This window comes from Protomyctophum parallelum (assembly GCF_964188405.1).
Source record: "Protomyctophum parallelum genome assembly, chromosome: 7".
NCBI classification, from domain to species: domain Eukaryota; kingdom Metazoa; phylum Chordata; class Actinopteri; order Myctophiformes; family Myctophidae; genus Protomyctophum; species Protomyctophum parallelum.
This window is the reverse complement of record NC_139705.1, coordinates 37,447,635-37,467,088: the sequence shown is the minus strand read 5'-3', so window position 1 is coordinate 37,467,088 and position 19,454 is coordinate 37,447,635. Positions and strand designations below refer to the sequence as shown.

The following is a 19,454-nucleotide window of genomic DNA, read 5'->3' as shown; positions in this document are numbered from 1 at the left end:
TAAGTGCGGTAAAGTCCTTCTTATCGCACAAGTTCAGTGTGATAAGAAAGCGGGGTTTAATTTCCATTCCATATCCCCACACTTGGTCTATACATAAATGTGTGTACGCTGTACGGTATGTCAACGTGCGCGTTTGTCCATTTCCCAGTTTTTATTTTATTTTACTGTTATTATATTTTTTCCCTTAAAAATTTTAATCGATCCACGTTTTATACAAATTGAAATTTAGAGCGAAATAGTTACTGTATCGATTTTAAATCATTGAATCGTATCACATCGTATCGCCATGAATGAACGAATATCGTCCATGTATCGTATCGTCAACCATGTAGTAGGTTGGACCAAAATCACAACCGTTACCACCACTGCCACATAGTCCAAAAGTACAATTTATTTAATTTTGATGGCTTTAAACATTTTGCAGATCGCACGTCTCACGTTTAAGATTCTAAACGGACTCCCATCATTGGAACAGTCTCCCTACAATCTCCCTACAGACTCCAACTATCTGACCTTCAAATTTAATGGCATTGCAATGAACACCAATGATGACATTTAGGTGAAAAAAGAACATAATTCTTTTTTGTAGTATTGCAACGCTGGGTGTTACAGCGTTGGCTTAAAGCAAACCAAATCTGCAATCAGTAACTTTTATTATTATTACTAAAATGGTAAATGGTAAATGGTGCATTTATCTAGCGCCTTTATCCAAGGCGCTTTACAGAGATTGTGCATTACATTCACCCATTCACACACACATTCATACACCGATGGCAGCGGAAACCATGCAAGGCACCAACTAGCACATCGGGAGCAATTAGGGGTTCAGTGTCTTGCTCAAGGACACTTCGACAGTAACTCTGGGGGAGCCTGGGTTCGAACTGGCAACCTTACGGTTACCATAGAGGCACTCTACCCCTGAGCCACCTGGGTCTGACTACAGATGGAAATTAGCTTATGGCTAACTCTGGCCCATTTACACTCATACAAAAATGACGTGTTGATTAATGTGCATTGTCATATCGCTGTTAAAAGGTATCATTACACCCCTATGTATGTAGATATAGGTACGCATTTCGCATATCTCGAGAAGCCCTCATCCGATCAAATTCACACATGGTGGGTTTGCGGATGAGTCGGACCTAGTCTCGCGTTGCCAGACTGTTCCAAATTCTTCCGTCATACAGTCTGGAGCACGGAAGTTTTATCATGAGTCTCCTCCCAGCTTCCGTCTGTCTTTACAGCCGGACAAATTTATCCTAATATAAATCGAAATCATCTAAGCATATACAGTTTGCTGCTTAGCAGAAATGGAAATCATTAAAAATCATTCAGATTTCGGGAGGTGTAGTTCCAGACTCTATATAGCATTCGGAGATTGTGGAATAGTTGTCTGGCTATGCCAGACTAAAGGGCAGTCCATACTGTCTCCGACCACCGAACTTTTCGTCGGAAAGATCAGACTTAATTTTAGAGTAGAGTTCGGCGAGTGCAGCTTTCAGAACAAAAAATGTTGAGGAATGCGTTTCAGAAGTTGCGAGTGACGTCATGTTGTAGTTGTACCGGAGCTTTCAGACGAAAAGTTCGATGGTCGGAGACAGTATGGACTGCCCTTAAGTCGGACATAACTAAGGGTGTGTTCGGAAATGCGCCCTGAACACACTGGTGTGCTCTCTTGTCGTTTGTTTATTCAGTGCACTCGGTGCGTTGTCGTTCGAAAATCCAGTGCACTGCGCACCGGGTGTGCCGAGTGCCCGCACTGAGCGACCCTACCCTGAAGCTGGGGTTGTCCGGTGTGAATGCGTCACAGCTGTGGTCGTTCGTAAATAAGGCACACTGAACGCACTCTGTGACATCACCACCCGGCGCCCACCACACTCAACAAACTGACCACATTCCCGGTGCGCATTTCCGAACGCAGCCTAAGTAAGTGCCGTGTTGAGTGTGAAGTCGATCAGATCTATGACTGCAGCCCCCACAGAACGGCATGCACTCTGAATGGCAGCGGCGGCCGGAACATGCAGGCACTGCACTAATAGTATTAAACAGAAAATCGGTGAAGTGTTAAACACATATTTTACATCTGTGAGGAGATCAAACTCTGTTAAGCTTTGTAACTGGAGGGAAATTAACTAAGCCACGCCGACTATAATATGGTTTATAACTTTTGTACTTTTGTTGGACTCAAATCTTAGCTTCTTACCATGATCACATAAAACCATGACTCATCCATGGAGGAGTATTTTGAGGCAACATGGATAGCAAACACTGTTACTGTAATTACACTACAGTGGCAGCATGTGTGTCGATGTTAAAGTCCTTCAACTTGTTTATAAATCTCTCAACGGGTTAGGACTGGCCTACATCACAGACTCACCGTCTTTCTATGTTCCATCAAGAGCCCTTAGAAGATCCTCTATGGCAGCCTTGATAAATACTGTATGCATAACCCTGCCTGAAAGAAAACTGGAGATGCAGCTTTCTTTAATTAAGTTCCCCAAATTATGGAACACCTTACTGCAGTAACTGGTGGGATGTACACAGTAATGAGAAGCTTGCTTAAACCTGTTCAGACTCTAGTTAGATGCACATCTTATGCATTTTATTCCAGTTCAGATATGCTACATGCCAATTCATCCTCCCTACATATTTCTGCAGTGCCACTATACTGTTGTACTCTACTGGCTCACCTGCCAGTGGGGAGCCCCTACCAGGAGGACGCAGCTCCTCCGTGCTACTCAAGTTGGTGGATTCAATCCCCATAGATGCTGTGATGGTAGAAATTAACTTTACCCCCCTGGCTGGACCACCCGAGGACCCTACAATTGTTTGAAACTTTAATCTGATCATTCTTTACTTACAATGTTCATTACGGCAAAACTTCCAGGTAGGTCCGACGGAGCATTGGTCTGAACGACAACCTACCTCAAACCCTAACCCTAACCTCCCCCGGGGCAGCACACCTAAACCTAACCCCAACCCTCTCCCGACCTAGCCCGATTATCAGACTGTAGCTTTCTTGAAGCTTGGAGCAAGAGATGCAGTCCATTCAGAGTGGGCGGGGTCTTTGGGCTGGATCCAGGCTACTCCCGACCCCCAACGCACCTCGGACCAATGCTCTGTCGGACCATAGTATGCCTCCCTTCCTCACCATGTTAAAGCATTTCATATATCACATTTTCACTCATGTGTTCATCTATTCCCCCAGCTAGACATTCTTATAATAGAATATATAGTTTCTTAGACTATAATCCTACCAGCTCACCGCACCTTGTACACGTCCAGTACCATCCTCTACCCCTGCTGCATGTGAACTCACTAAGTTAAATTCATATAAAAGCAGTGAAACCGTTTTCTGAGAACTCATAACAAACTGCCGTCAATCTCTTGAACTGTGTGTCTGTCTGTGTGTGTGTGTGTGTGTGTGTGTGTGTGTGTGTGTGTGGTGTGTTTTGAGAGCTTCCCTCATCCTGTTCTATGAAGAAATATCACCTGTGGCTTCCTGTCTTACAGGCACACGCACTCACGCACACACGCACAAGCACATGCACACACACAAACACACACACACACACACACACACACACACACACACACACACACACACACACACAATAACACATGCGCGCACTGTGTTATTTTGTTTTGTTTTGACATTTTTATTATTTTTAAAATAGGGTACGCAAAACAAGCCTTCAGTTTACACCTTTTCCTGCCATTTTTCTAGTATACTTAACTGTATACAGTACATGTATCTATCCATGCTTGTTAAATGGGCCAAAATAAATAAAAGTAACTAATGCACAACACAATACATTAAGTAACTAATGTGTGTGTGCGTGTGCGTGCGTGCGCTCGCGTGTATGTGTGCGTCCGCACGTGTGCAGATGTGCATGGTTCTATTTTCCAATCACACTGTCTCAATAGTTCATATCAATAATGAAACCTAAAAATCTCTCCGTCTCTGTGACGGGGGTCGGAGGGCACCCTGAGCTACCTTACCAGAAACCCTTCTTGTGAGTGCATGCGCCTGTTTCTCTTTTCTCTTTCCTGTGCATATGTGTGCATGTGCATGCTCTATTTATACGTATATAGTGTGTAGCCTACAGTATGTGGTTAGGCTTGTCAATTACACAATGCTGCTGCCATGAAGTCTGATTCACATCCGGTGTTGGGGCTGAAAATACAGTGTCCGCAGAATGACACACCAAACAGCCGCAGAGCAAAGAGGGGAACACACTTATGACACACTTCCCAATGGCTATTGGCTAATTCCTTTCACTGCACACTTCTGATCTATAACCGCCTCGTACTCATATGACCCAGTAGAACACAATGCTTTCTTTGGGTGTCTTAGCCCCATTATACGTTCCAAATCTGTTTTGAAGCTAATCTTCATGTTCACCGTAAAACTCCTCCGTGTTAATTTACCCATTTTTAACTCTGAGATTATACAAATGTAACCAAATGGATCCGATCCACCATTGGTTACATGTGTTCAATACAAAAACAAAAACAATATACATTGACTAATACATAATTGATGGTAAAGCCAGCCAAGAGTAACAACAAAATAATCGATATAAGACTACAACCCCAACACAACTGTCACAGTATAATCCAAGTCTGATTTATCCAGTCATATATCCTCATCACTTTACAAAACATCACATTTTCGCTGAAACTTTATTGTTTAAAACTCTTCCAGGCTAAACAGGCTCATGCACAAACGAAAAGCGCACCTGAGCAAGCACGAACTGAGCTTATGTTGAACGTGCACACACGTGCACACCCGTATTCCTCCTGCATGAGACACTGGAAGTGTAAACATAAAACGTTCAGCGAAAAAGCACTGTTTATAACTTTGACTTAACCCATTAAAACCGGGAAAGCGTTTAATGAATTATTGTAATGTTTAATAATTATGAATACAATCTTAGTGTGTGTACGTGTGCGTGCGTGCATGCGTGCGTACGTGTGTGTATGGTTTTAATGCACGTAACTCGAGAACCGTTTGACCCACCGACTTCACATTCGACACACGCGTTCCACACCCCCACAGGGAGCGCAGTGCCAGGTATCAAGTCGGTTGGACCCAGTTCTCCAGAACCACCACAAAAGGCTCTGGTCAGGCTCTGCCAGTGGGCCTAATGTGGCCAACTCCTTTCACCTGGGTCAGGCTCTGCCAGTGGGCCTAATGAGGCCAACTCCTTTCACCTGGGCCAGGCTCTGCCAGTGGGCCTAATGAGGCCAACTCCTTTCACCTGAAATTTCCAGCCTCTGCCTCAGCCAATTGAGGCTCAACCAATCAGGCTCTGCCAGTGGGCCGAATTGATTGCACTTTGAGTACACTTTTCAGTTTGCAGTCTTCACACACAGGCACATACACAGATCTCCATGTGGGACACCGGCTGACAGTTAAAACTGGTGCTATGACAACGTATATCATTAGGTTCCCAAGTTGCATTGTTCCCAAGTAGGCTGGTGGCCGACTGCGACGGGCACGTACAGGTCTAGTACTGTATAATATGAGTGACTAAGAATACATGCTTACATGACATAGATAAGTGCATCTTCTATCTATAAGGCCTATAAGGCAGGATGTGGTTAGACTCAGGAGTGTGTGCTGCATAGTCGACTGCTATTATACAACATTCATGACTTTATGCAAGGCTCTGCAGCACAGCTAGCAAAGGTCAGACTGGAAACCCAGGACCGGAATATGTAACATTGATGGAGAGGACACGAGTTAGGATACAAGCACATACTGTACACGCACGCACGTGCTGTATGAGTGACACACACACACACACACACAAATTAGAACAAGGCAATAGGTAATTATGCCTATGTGTTTACAATGCATCGCAAAGTAAGTGTAATTAGACAAAATGTTCCACTTGCACACATTTTACTCCCAAACGAGATATCTCAATTTACAGTACGCACAAACTCTAGTCACTCCACGATGAGTTTAACATGTGGAGTGTTGTGCAGGGTGTTTTAGAGAAGGTTCCTAGATACAGTTGCCATATAAAACAATTGTAAAACAAAACAAAACTATAACAAAACATTCTTTTCACTTTGTGATGCATTATACAGTACCAGTGGTTCTCAACCTTTTCAGGAAAAGAGACCCAAAATAATCAGATTTGAACTGGGGACCCCGCACCCTGATAAGCACCTGGAATGTAGGAGTCAATCGGTTCCACAGATAAATCTTATGATAATAGCAGATCTATAAGTAGACCTGCTATTTTCACTTTCACTTTCTATATTATTTGACAATTTGGCATTTGGGGACGCCCCATAAAAGTGTCCCGACCCTCAGTTTGGGAACCACTGCATTATATAATAGATATGAATTAATCTTTATAATCCTGCATGCGTGGACAGCACATGACCATAGCACAGGCCATGTGCTTCTAGAAACATGAATGGGCCTGTTTTACATAACAAGGAGAGAGAGAGAGAGAGAGAGAGAGAGAGAGCACGCGGGTACAACAGAGCAACTAACTTTAATTAAATTACATTTGAATAAATTGCTTCTACTTGTTTTTATACTGAGAGAATGCAAAAACAAAAGTATAAAGCTAACCTCTCATATATGGATCTATCTCTATCTTTGACAGAAATGCACAATCTTTTTATAGTTTCACAAGTTAGTATTAGCCAAAGTGTTAATGTGAAGCCCATCACACACTGCACGCGCGCTGGCGCCTCGCCTGGCGCGCCGATAGAACCAGTTCTATTTTCCAGGCGGCGCCGCGCGCAACGCGTCGCGCCGCGTCGGACGGAGCCGGTGTGTGTTGGGCTAGCTCCGTTTACACCTTTATTTTATTCCTATTTAGATTCAATATTTATTTATATTTATACATTGTTTTATCTTGATTGTTTTGTTCCACTTTTGCTTTGGCAATGTAGACGTCATGCCAATAAAGCAGCGCTCATTTGAATTGAATTGAATTGAATTGAATTGAATTGAATTGAATTGAATTGAATTGAATTGAATTGAATTGAATTGGCATAACCATTATTCTCACTAATACTCTACTCCTGTAACACTACGACTCTACAATACAATGCGTACACTAACTGCTGTAGTAACAAAACATACTGAAGTACTGAAATAGCCTACTACAACACAGAGCTACAGTATGTTGTTACAATCTGTATGAGGAAACACCCATTCGATTTGAGAGTGAGACAGAGCGAGAGAGGCAGGTGAGAGAGAGAGAGAGAGAGAGAGAGAGAGAGAGAGAGAGAGAGAGAGAGAGAGAGAGAGAGAGAGAGAAGAGAGGGGGGAGAGAGATTCATGAGAGAGAGTATTGTTTTATCTTGATTGTTTTGTTCCACTTTTGCTTTGGCAATGTAAATGTATGTTTCCTCATGCCAATAAAAGCTCCTTTGAATTGAAATTGAATTGAGAGAGGAGAGAGAGAGAGAGAGAGAGAGAGAGAGAGAGAGAGAGAGAGAGAGATCCTTCCCCTTGAGGAGCCAACAGGAATGTAAGGAATGTTACAGGAGACAGAAAAAGGAGCTAGCTGAGAGAATGACAGAAGAGAAGAGAAGAGGAGAGGAGAAGAGAAGAGAAGAGAAGAGAAGAGAAGAGAAGAGAAGAGAAGAGAAGAGAAGAGAAGAGAAGAGAAGAGAAGAGAAGAGAAGAGAAGAGAAGAGAAGAGAAGAGAAGAGAAGAGAAGAGGGACAAGAAAAAGAAACAGATTATAGAGAGACAGAGAGAGAGAGAGAGGTGGGGGTGGAGGGGTGAGGAGGGGGTTTATACAGAGGTCAAGGGTCTAGACGATGATGATGTGCGTGCGGCGTGGGTGTGGGTGCGTGTGAGAGAGAAGACAACATCATCTCTGAGTTCAATTAACACTTTAATTTAAACTGAGTGGTGCAATTCCCCTCTCCCCCTGCCCCTCTCTATCTCTCTCTCAATAGCAGGCAACAGTGCAGCACTATCTCTCTCTCTCTGTTTCTGGCACAACAGCGCCACTTTTGCCCCTACTGGTACTCTAAACATAGTCACATAGGTAGCCTACATGGGTACATACTGTAGGTTAAGACGGACATTGCTGTTCCTTGGATTGGTTGCACCACTAAAAATAATACACCATTTTTAGCCATGTGGTAAACAAGCAATAAGTTCAGTGAAAACTGTAGTATGAAAATGTAATCTCTTTCTAAATGACGGTCATCAGCTCTACAATACAGTTCCTGTGTTAATTGAATTTGTATTTTGTTCCACATAATGGTTTCAAAATAGGCTACTTGTCCTGAAATGAATTTGAAATCTATTTGAGACCTGTACATAATACAGTAAACCCAATGTGTTGAAGTCATAAACCTTGTAGGCCTAGGTGTGTGGGTGGCCTGGGTGTCTTCTTTGGAAATATAGACCACTAGATATGACATATACGCATTATATGGTAGTAATTTGTTCCCTTTTCACACAATCACCACTAATATGTCTATGAGCACATTTTCCATGCTGTCTGTGGAATCTTAAGAGGTGCATGTGACGTGTGCGTGCATAGGTGCATGTGCGCGTGCGTGCGACGTGCGTGTGGTGGTCACAGCACATGTCTCTCTTCACTAACACAGAATACTTTTATAAGACACATACTGTACCTAACCTTCTTTTGCACGACCATCATCAAGTTTGTGATGTATATTCCTTTTGGACTATGAACCTCTGCACTACTAAATGTGCAGTATTAAATATCTGCAGCTACTGTAATTCTCAATAATGCAGGCACACTTAGGCCTGTAGCAGCCCTGTACTCAACATTGCACCATATAGCATTCAAGTCACCTGCAGTAGGTCTAAGCATACAAAATAAATGCTATCCTCTAAAATGTAGTTCAGTCAGACAACCCACGAAAATATTTAACCAATATTTATTATAGAATGAGAATAGTGTGAATATAATATATTATCTTGGCGTTCAGCTCTGCTGCATTTTCTCCCTGCTCGGCACAATCAAACACCATCATTAAACATATAAGAGCAGGGAGATAGATATACAATAAAACCCCCATGGGGAACATAAATAACAGAGCCCCCCAATGGTGCTGGGGTGGTGGTGGGAGCGTGAATGGGCTGCGCCATGACACTTTCATGGACACTTTCATGGGAGCCAAACTCACACCGGAAGTGCAATGAATACATTGCAGTGAATGGATAACAAACAGTATTTATGAACAATTGAGACCTTTTGTAAAGTAATCACTTCTGGAAAATAAAGACATGTAACACATTATTGTCTGCTGTGTTGCTATTCGATGTGTACACTGTGTAATCTTTGAGTGGTGCAACCACTCCTACAACCAGCAATGTCCGTGCGTATGTGTATCTGAGCACCAGTATATGACTATTAGTACCAGTAGGGGCGCTGTGCCAGAAACAGAGAGAGTGATAGTGCTGCTCTCTCTAAGTTTTCTTTCAATTGTCATTTCACTTTGGTTATTGTTCTGGAAACATCCCCCTGCGCATGTAAACATGCTATGCTATAGTGTCTACATTACGTATGTGAGTGAGGATTTTACTGTGCGTACGTACTCCGTTTGCATGATAACATGATTTGTGTGTGTGTGTGTGTGTGTGTGTGTGTGTGTGTGTGTGTGTGTGTGTGTGTGTGTGTGTGTGTGCGTGCGTGCGCACGGCTGGGTGCGTGCGTGCATGTGTAACAATCTGTCTATGTGATCGATTGTTTGTACTTCACCCTGTACTCTCTCTGTCCCGTGGGAGACAGACAACTGAGAGAGAGAGAGAGAGAGAGAGAGAGAGACAGACAGACAGACAGAGAGATAGAGAGAGAGAGAGAGAGAGAGAGAGAGAGAGAGAGAGAGAGAGAGAGAGAGAAAGAGTGAGAGTGATGGGTGTGTCTAACAGGATATCCTGTTCTAAGTGGCACTGCTGGGTCCTCAGTGACCCTCTAACCCCTCTTGACCTATGACCTTTCTATAGCTGAGACTCTCTCACAGTCTGATGCTCGTCTGACTGCATCCCTCCTTCCCTTCATCCCTCCTTCACTTCATATCTCCTTCACTTCATCCCTCCTTCACTTCATCTCTCCTTCACTTCATCTCTCCTTCACTTCATCTCTCCTTCACTTCATCTCTCCTTCACTTCATCTCTCCTTCACTTCATCCCTCCTTCACTTCATCTCTCCTTCACTTCATATCTCCTTCACTTAATATCTCCTTCACTTCATCCCTCCTTCACTTCATATCTCCTTCACTTCATCCCTCCTTCACTTCATCTCTTCTTCACTTCATCTCTCCTTCACTTCATCTCTCCTTCACTTCATCTCTCCTTCACTTCATCCCTCCTTCACTTCATATCTCCTTCACTTCATCTCTCCTTCACTTCATCTCTCCTTCACTTCATCCCTCCTTCACTTCATCTCTCCTTCACTTCATATCTCCTTCACTTCATCCCTCCTTCACTTCATCTCTTCTTCACTTCATCTCTCCTTCACTTCATCCCTCCTTCACTTCATATCTCCTTCACTTCATCTCTCCTTCACTTCATCTCTCCTTCACTTCATCCCTCCTTCACTTCATCTCTCCTTCACTTCATCTCTCCTTCACTTCATCCCTCCTTCACTTCATCTCTCCTTCACTTCATCTCTCCTTCACTTCATCCCTCCTTCACTTCATATCTCCTTCACTTCATCCCTCCTTCACTTCATATCTCCTTCACTTCATCCCTCCTTCACTTCATCTCTTCTTCACTTCATCTCTCCTTCACTTCATCCCTCCTTCACTTCATATCTCCTTCACTTCATCTCTCCTTCACTTCATCTCTCCTTCACTTCATCCCTCCTTCACTTCATCTCTCCTTCACTTCATCTCTCCTTCACTTCATCCCTCCTTCACTTCATCCCTCCTTCACTTCATATCTCCTTCACTTCATCCCTCCTTCACTTCATCCCTCCTTCACTTCATCCCTCCTTCACTTCATCTCTCCTTCACTTCATCTCTCCTTCACTTCATCTCTCCTTCACTTCATCTCTCCTTCACTTCATATCTCCTTCACTTCATCCCTCCTTCACTTCATATCTCCTTCACTTCATCCCTCCTTCCCTTCATCCCTCGATCACTTCATATCTCCTTCACTTCATCTATCCTTCCCTTCATCCCTCCTTCACTTCATCCCTCCTTCCCTTCATCCCTCCTTCACTTCATCCCTCCTTCCCTTCATCCCTCCTTCACTTCATATCTCCTTCACTTCATATCTCCTTCACTTCATCTATCCTTCCCTTCATCTCTCCTTCACTTCATCCCTCCTTCACTTCATATCTCCTTCACTTCATCCCTCCTTCACTTCATCCCTCCTTCACTTCATCCCTCCTTCACTTCATATCTCCTTCACTTCATCCCTCCTTCACTTCATATCTCCTTCCCTTCATTTCTCCTTCACTTCATCCCTCCTTTTCTTCATCCCTCCTTCCCTTCATCCCTCCTTCACTTCATCCCTCCTTCACTTCATCCCTCCTTCACTTCATATCTCCTTCACTTCATCTCTCCTTCACTTCATATCTCCTTCCCTTCATTTCTCCTTCACTTCATCCCTCCTTTTCTTCATCCCTCCTTCCCTTCATCCCTCCTTTGCTTTATCCCTCCTTAAATTAACTAAAATCTGGAAAACATATTTAACTCCTAACCACATGAACCCTAGAATCCTTGTTCTGGGCATGTAATAACTGAAAATAACACTCAGAAAACGTCACAAAAAGGGTTTCGTACATGCTCGTACTTCAGGCAGAGTCATCTCGTGAGATCTTATTTTTCAGAAGAGCAGAAAAACCTCGTTTGATAGTTAGTCAACATTTTATTTTAAAATGTTAACTACTAATGTTGAATACTAAAGCCATTGTAGCAATCCGATAATACCAGGCTACATTCACTTATTATTAAAAGGGTGCAAGTGATAAGTTCTTGATTGTCCAGCTCTATATTTTGAAAACAATCACTGCAGTGGTCTCTACCCGTCTCTTCAACTCTTCAATCACTGCAGTGGTCTCTACCTGTCTCTTCAACTCTTCAATCACTGCAGTGGTCTCTACCCGTCTCTTCAACTCTTCAATCACTGCAGTGGTCTCTACCTGTCTCTTCAACTCTTCAATCACTGCAGTGGTCTCTACCCGTCTCTTCAACTCTTCAATCACTGCAGTGGTCTCTACCTGTCTCTTCAACTCTTCAATCACTGCAGTGGTCTCTACCTGTCTCTTCAACTCTTCAATCACTGCAGTGGTCTCTACCTGTCTCTTCAACTCTTCAATCACTGCAGTGGTCTCTACCCGTCTCTTCAACTCTTCAATCACTGCAGTGGTCTCTACCCGTCTCTTCAACTCTTCAATCACTGCAGTGGTCTCTACCTGTCTCTTCAACTCTTCAATCACTGCAGTGGTCTCTACCCGTCTCTTCAACTCTTCAATCACTGCAGTGGTCTCTACCTGTCTCTTCAACTCTTCAATCACTGCAGTGGTCTCTACCTGTCTCTTCAACTCTTCAATCACTGCAGTGGTCTCTACCTGTCTCTTCAACTCTTCAATCACTGCAGTGGTCTCTACCTGTCTCTTCAACTCTTCAGTAAACAGAAAGTAAATCTTCAATACAGGATAACAACATAAGCTCATTACAGGATACAGTATACAGCACAAACAAGCCAAACTGGGTTGAAAAGAATATATAAAAAAAAAAAAAAAACACTATACATGTACACTACTTCTGTTCTGAATGGATAATTCATTTAAATACCTGGGCGCATGGATGGGTCGGCTCCACAGAAAAGGACCTTAAAGTGAGGAAAGCACTTGCCTGGAGAGCTCTCAATAGTATGACCAGTGTATGGAAATCCAACCTCCCCCAACACATCAAGGTCAGGATCAAGGATCAAGATCACACTAACGCAAGCCCTACAGAAATCCCTGGACGGGTGCTACACCAGAATGTTAACACGTGGTACTGAACATCAACCAGGACAAGCACATCACCAACAAGTGTACGGAGCATTAGCAAGTAGCAATAGTGTATCAGAGAAGTACTGTGGGAACCAACACACGGGTGTCGATCGAGAGGACGTCCCACACTATACCTACATGGACGTACTAAAGAAAGATGCTGGTGCAGAAAGCACAAATGAGCTGGCCAGATGTATGGAGAACTGTCCGAGATGACTGGAAACACCGATGGAGGGCTCGTCCAGACGACGTTGAGAGAGATTGAATTTAGGTTTTAATTCATGAAAAGTTTTACTTTTTTCATGGTAATGTTTTTTTTGTATGTTTTGAAATAAGAATTAAAACCCAAATGTAGGAAACAAAAACTAAAGGGACCCATAACAATGTGTCCGCGACCCACAAATAGGTCCCGACCCAGTGTTTGGGAACCATGTGCTCTAAAGACTTCAGGGTCATGTGACCTGGCCGTCATCATCTTTATGCCTTCATTCTTATACATAACTCATTGTAAAACGTGATGGTGTGAAGGTTCAGTTGATTGGGCGTAATATTCCTTCTTTCTCTCGCACACACACACACACACACACACACACACACACACACACTTGCAGTAACTGGAAGCCATTAGTTGATGAATGGATGTTTGTGTTGTTTTAAGCTCAACAGCACCATCTGTGGCCAAATGGCACATCACTGTGAACCTTTGCTGTGATTAGTGGGATAATTAGCCAATCAGTGCTTCGACCTTTAGGCCAACCCCAAGGTCAGGAGGACACACAGCCCTGTGGGAGCCAGGTGCATTCCCATGGCAACCATCTGTCCATCACGCGGCTATCAATGGACAGGCAGACATACTGGCCTCATTGTATGTCCTCTTGAAGGGAGTTCACATGCACACGCATGCGCAGCACGCGTGTGAACCCAAGGATCTCAAGCGTACAAACGTACGTGTGGCATGCACACAAACACATTTCAGACAGACATGCATGCACACATACTGTACATTGCGTGCATGTACAGTATATACTTTATGTGTACGTGTGTGTATGCCTAGATGTGCTGGCTCAACTTAATGTGCGTTCACACGCGGTGTGTGTGTGTGTGTGTGTGTGTGTGTGTGTGTCTTTGTCTGCATACATGCGTGCTGCCGTGCTTGCACATGCGCACGTGTGTGTGTGTGTGTGTGTGTGTTTGCGTGCGTGCGTGCATGCGTCTGTGTGTGCGTCTGTGTGTGTGTGTGTGTGTGTGTGTGTGTGTGTGTGTGTGTGTGTGTCTGTGTGTCTGTGTGTGTGTGTGTGTGTGTGTGTGTGTGTGAAGGTTCCCAGTGGACAGAAGACAGGGTTTGCCCAGAGAGTGGAAATCAACACTTCCTGCTTCCTGTGGCAAGAGGAAGTGCTACCGCCACTGTCCCTTATCACTGGATACACAGGCAGCACACAGAGAGAGAGAGAGAGAGAGAGAGAGAGAGAGAGTCAAGAAGAGGTACCGTCATACCAAAAATAAATGTAGGATTTATTTTGAAAGGATTCCATCGAATGAAAAAGATTGACTAGGACTCCCAGTTGTTAATTTAACTATGACAATGTACACTCGCAGTTACAGAAGCTTTATTCAGGGTCCATTTGGTTACTATAGCTATCAATGAGTTTGCTCTGGACCCCATGCTAGGAGAGAAACATCATAAAATAAAACAAATACAGCACTAGATAACTAGATAAAGTGCCAATCGGCACAGGTCTCCACCAGGATTCTTCCTCAGCCTAGTGGGAATATGCGTGCACAGTTTCATCGCAATCGGAGGAGTTGTGGCCATTTGCTACTCCTGAAAACTGTAGGAGCCAATCGTGGCCAATCAGGATGGAATATGAGAAATTAAACAAACCTGTCTTGATCACATGACTATGGAGATCATGTGTACCGATTTGCGTGAAATTTGGATAAAATCTGAAGGAGTAATAATAGAAAATGTGTTTTACATATGTCGGCCTCCTGGTGGCGCTATAAAGAGCAGATGTGAAAAATTCCAGACAAAGGTTTTTCCTTGGCCTCTAGGGAGTTGGCATACAAAGTTATCCACAGATCCGTGCAGTCAGAGGAAAAAACACTTTTCGGCCAGTTATAGCGCCACCTTGAGGCTGAGTTGAAATTGTTCATGTGGCATTTCGTCCTCGGCCTAGTGGGAATGTGGGTGCACAATTTCACGGAAATCACGCGATGTGTTCATGATTTGCAGCATTTTGTTTGAAACTGAGCACTCCTGTGAATTTTGGAAGCCAATCTTAACCAATCAGGATGGAGTCTGAGAAATCTGAAAGACCGGTTTGGTGGAATGGCTCTAGAGAGACTGTGTACCAATTTGCGTGATGTTTGGACAAAATCTGTAGGTGTACTGTGCAAAAACTTGTTTTGCACAAAGCGGCCTCCTGGTGGCGCTATAACAGGCCGTTCTGGAAAGTTTGGGGCAGAGGTTCATGGTTGGCATCCAGGGAGTGTGTGTGCAAAATGTGGCATCGACCGGGTTAACGGTGGCCGAGATTAGCTGCTCACGGACGGACGGACGGACGGACACACGGACACACGGACGGACGGACACACGGACGGACAGAGTGCAAAACATACTCTCCCCCATGCCTTCGGCTGGTGGAGACAACAACATTCAATCTATCTAGGTTAGATGATAGGTCATCACTTTCACTCATTTTGATGGTTTTGTGTCAATTTAAATGGAGCCATATAAAAAGGGATTTTTGGTCATTTCAATTTGCAGGAGAGTTGTTTGATTTTGAAATGCATTGAGAGACACGCTGCTGCATTGGTGTTTGATGCTTTCATACACTGTAATGACAGCTGTTCAGTACAGTATCTCTGACCGAGGCATTCTCACTCCCATCACGTCATGTGTTGAGGCTTTTTTGCAGCTAACCATTTTCATTTCAAGGACCTCTGGTTTCACCTGAATTAGGCTATGGTCCCCTATTTTTATGGCATTTTTATCTCTGGGACCCCAATGTATATTGTAAAATCTAAGTTAATTTAACACAGAGACCCCTTTTCCACCGGTTGGTTCCCAATGGGAACCGGTTCAGTTCTTTTTGGTTTTTAGTCCATGAGCCAGAGCTCCAAAGTTGGTGGGCAAACTATACCCTATATTAAATTGTTTATAGGATCAATACAAGTAAATTAATACATGATAACCCTTCCACAGTAGTAGCTTTTTCATATTTTAGATTATTTTACATATTTTCCTACATAATGCCTCATTTGCATATTAAAAAATGTAAAATTTGTAATACAATAAATCATTGTCTTCGTGTATGTACTCAATTGGGGAAGTTTAATGGTGATAACAATCTAATATAGGTATGGTTTTGCCCACTGAATTCATAATTAACGTTTCAATTTTGGAGCTCTGGCTCATGGACTAAAAACCAAAAAGAACTGAACCGGTGGAAAAGGGGCCAGAGAGTGTCACAGACCCATAAGGCTCCATTTGGTTCCTATCATTTAGCAGGGGACCCCCCCTGGGACTGCCTCAAGGACCACCACAGACCATGAATGCAGCATTTATTATGGTGAAAGAAATGCAAATCTCCCCCCCCCCCCCCCCCTTTCCATGCCATACCCAAAGGCAGCATTCAGGCGAATTGCCGAACTCTCCCAAACTTGAACACAACATTTTGCGTTTAGAAATCCATGTCGTATACACAGCATCTTCAGTGACTAATGAGTGTGGGGTTGCGCCTCGAAAATAGCTGATGTTTTGCTAAAAGCATCCAACATTCTCTGCACTTCCCTGCTACTGCATGTGGATGCGATAGGTACAGAACACCTTTCGCGGTCCCGTATTGATGAGGACTGACCATAAACTATTCTCTGCCCATCGGAAGTTATATGCAACTGGAACGGTGGCGCTGAGTCGGAAGAAGCGAACCCGAGTGAGGCGCTACTGTATTTGAGCGAGTGCAAGACAGGACAGACGAGACGAGGGGACAGGGATTTGGAACCTGTGAGGATTAGATATATTTGGAATTTTAATGGACCATTAGTACAGTACGCATTGTTGTGGATACAGGCAACTTACAAGAAAGAGCAAGAGAGAGAGAGATGTTTGAGATGAGGGTGGAGTAGGTTTCAGCACTTGGGATTGTCCCAGATGGACACAAGCTGCCCCCTTCCTTCATAAACAGCAGCTGGCCTCCTCTTGTCCCTTCCCCTCCCCTCCCCTCCCCTCTCCTCTCCTCCCCTCAACACTCTCCCCTCTTCTCGTCTCCCCTCCTCCCCTCTTCTGCTCTCTCCTCCCCTCCTCTCTTCCTCCCCTCAACACTCTCCCCTCTTCTCGTCTCCCCTCCTCCCCTCTCCTCCCCTCAACACTCTCCCCTCTTCTCGTCTCCCCTCCTCCCCTCTTCTGCTCTCTCCTCCTCTCCTCTCTTCCTCCCCTCAACACTCTCCTCTCCTCTATTCTCCTCTCACAGATGATGAAGATGACAAAAGGAGGATTCCGGGATGTTGCTTCAAACAAACATGAACAAACTTCACGTCTACTTTTGTCGTCTGTACCCCCCCTACTGAGTCAACACAGCACTAATGCAACACTAATGCATGCAGGGCTGACTCACTTCCACTGCGGCCGGCCTCTGTTTCCAATTTTCTCACCCCCACCCTCCTTCCCCCTCTACACCCCCCTATCCAACCCTCCCAGAAAAAGAGAAGTTTTCCTCCAACAACAACAAAACAAGCAGGGAAAAAAAAGTCATGTCTGCCGGGGGAGAAGGAAGGGGAGAGAGCTAGAGCGAGAAAAGGGCATTTTTAAATGTCTTCCTTCAACGTTAAAGGGATACAGGGTAGGCACTCACGCTCACACTCAACACACACAAAACGCTCGTCATTGTTTCTCCGGCTTCCTTTCTCCGCAGAGAGAGAGCGTGGGAGCGCCCCTCAGAGCGCGACGCAGGATCCAAGCGCCCTAGAAACAACAGGAGGAAACCGGTAACCTGAGCAGGCAGGGGCCGGGTGGAGAGAAGGAGGGAGAGAGAGAGAGAGAGAGAGAGAGAGAGAGAGAGAGAGAGAGATCCCCACCAGGAACACTGGGAGGAGAGAAGAGGAGCCGGGGAATGTTGAGCCAAAGAATGGGGAGGGAGAAAATGTTTTCTACAAGACCCTCTCGAACCTTTTCAAAGCCACGAACCGTCAAACCAACCCGACACCACCACGCAGGGGGAGAACTTCTCCCCAACAGGTCATTTCAGAGTTGTGTATGTGTGTGTGTGTGTGTGTGTGTGTGTGTGTGTGTGTGTGTGTGTGTGTGTGTTCTCCCAGAGAAAACCCCCTGAAATGACCTGTTGCATTCCACAGACGTTTCCCAAGTCCAGAGACGTGCAGAATTATAAGCTTGCATTCCTCTAAGTCGTCACTTGTAAATGCACACTATATGCACTATTAATGTAAATGAGCATGTACAAATGTAACTACATGGATGGTCACATTTATACACTGCTCGGCTCTCAGGTACAAATTGATAAATTGGCACCTAAATTCCACCCATGCCACCCCAACAGTGCTCAGACAGACACACACACACACACACACACACACACACACACACACACACACACCAGTGTCAGCTTTAAACCTGATCGGACCTGTTGAGATCTAAAGCCGTGTCTTCTTACCCGCCTGTTGTTGCTGTGAAACGTCCAACATGCAGAGGAACGCGTCAGGAGGATCCGTCACTCATGGTCCAGTTGTTTGGTCCAGTCAGTGTAACAATCGCTCCAGTGAAAGAGTCTCTCCGAATACACACATACGCGCCGACGCACACACACACAGAAACTCACACACACAAACACACACACACACAAACACACACACACACAGGACCACTTCCCTCTATGAGAGCCTTGAGAAAAATGAGGGGCCGCAACAAAAGGCACAGAGGGAGAGAGGGAGGGAGAGAGAGAGAGAGAGAGAGAGAGAGATTAACCCCACTGAGCTGACTATGTTGGACATACTCCCTTGCACGCATGCACGCGGGCGCACACACACACACAAACAACTTGGTTCTAACACATGCATGCACGCACTCTCTCACACATACACACACATGCACTTACACACAGCTGGGCAACCATATCACTGACTTCTTGTGTTTTCTCTGAAGTGGCGAGTGGAGGAAGGGAGAGAGAGAGAGAGGACTGGAGCATGTGTGTGTGTGTGTGTGTGTGTGTGTGTGTGTGTGTGTGTGTGTGTGTGTGTGTGTGTGTGTGTTAACGTTAGGCCAGCAGGGAGGGGCCGCTCCACTCCGCTCACAGTCCGGAGGCAGCCAGCCTGCTGGAAAAGACAATAGAAGGAAACACTATATCAGGAGGAGGCAAAATACCAGCGTAAAAATAATTAAGGGGGGGGGGGGGGGGGGGGGGGAATATATATATGACACGCAGTGTAAAAACACGGCTGCACTCTGGACACCTTACAGGTCACAAA

General features: G+C 44.6%; 1 protein-coding gene across 1 annotated transcript in view; it reads right to left on the bottom strand.

Annotated features, from left to right (window-relative positions):
- hdac7a (histone deacetylase 7a) overlaps nt 1-19,123 on the bottom strand; it is an 83,827-nt gene extending 64,704 nt beyond the window's left edge. Inside the window, exons 1-2 of the mRNA XM_083770359.1 lie at nt 19,085-19,123; nt 18,644-18,860 (exon numbers count right to left, since the gene is read on the bottom strand). Of these exons, the coding sequence (XP_083626485.1) occupies nt 18,644-18,674 (31 nt within the window). The 5' untranslated portion in view covers nt 18,675-18,860; nt 19,085-19,123. The remainder of the gene's footprint in view (nt 1-18,643; nt 18,861-19,084) is intronic.
- Nucleotides 19,124-19,454: the final 331 nt, after the last annotated feature.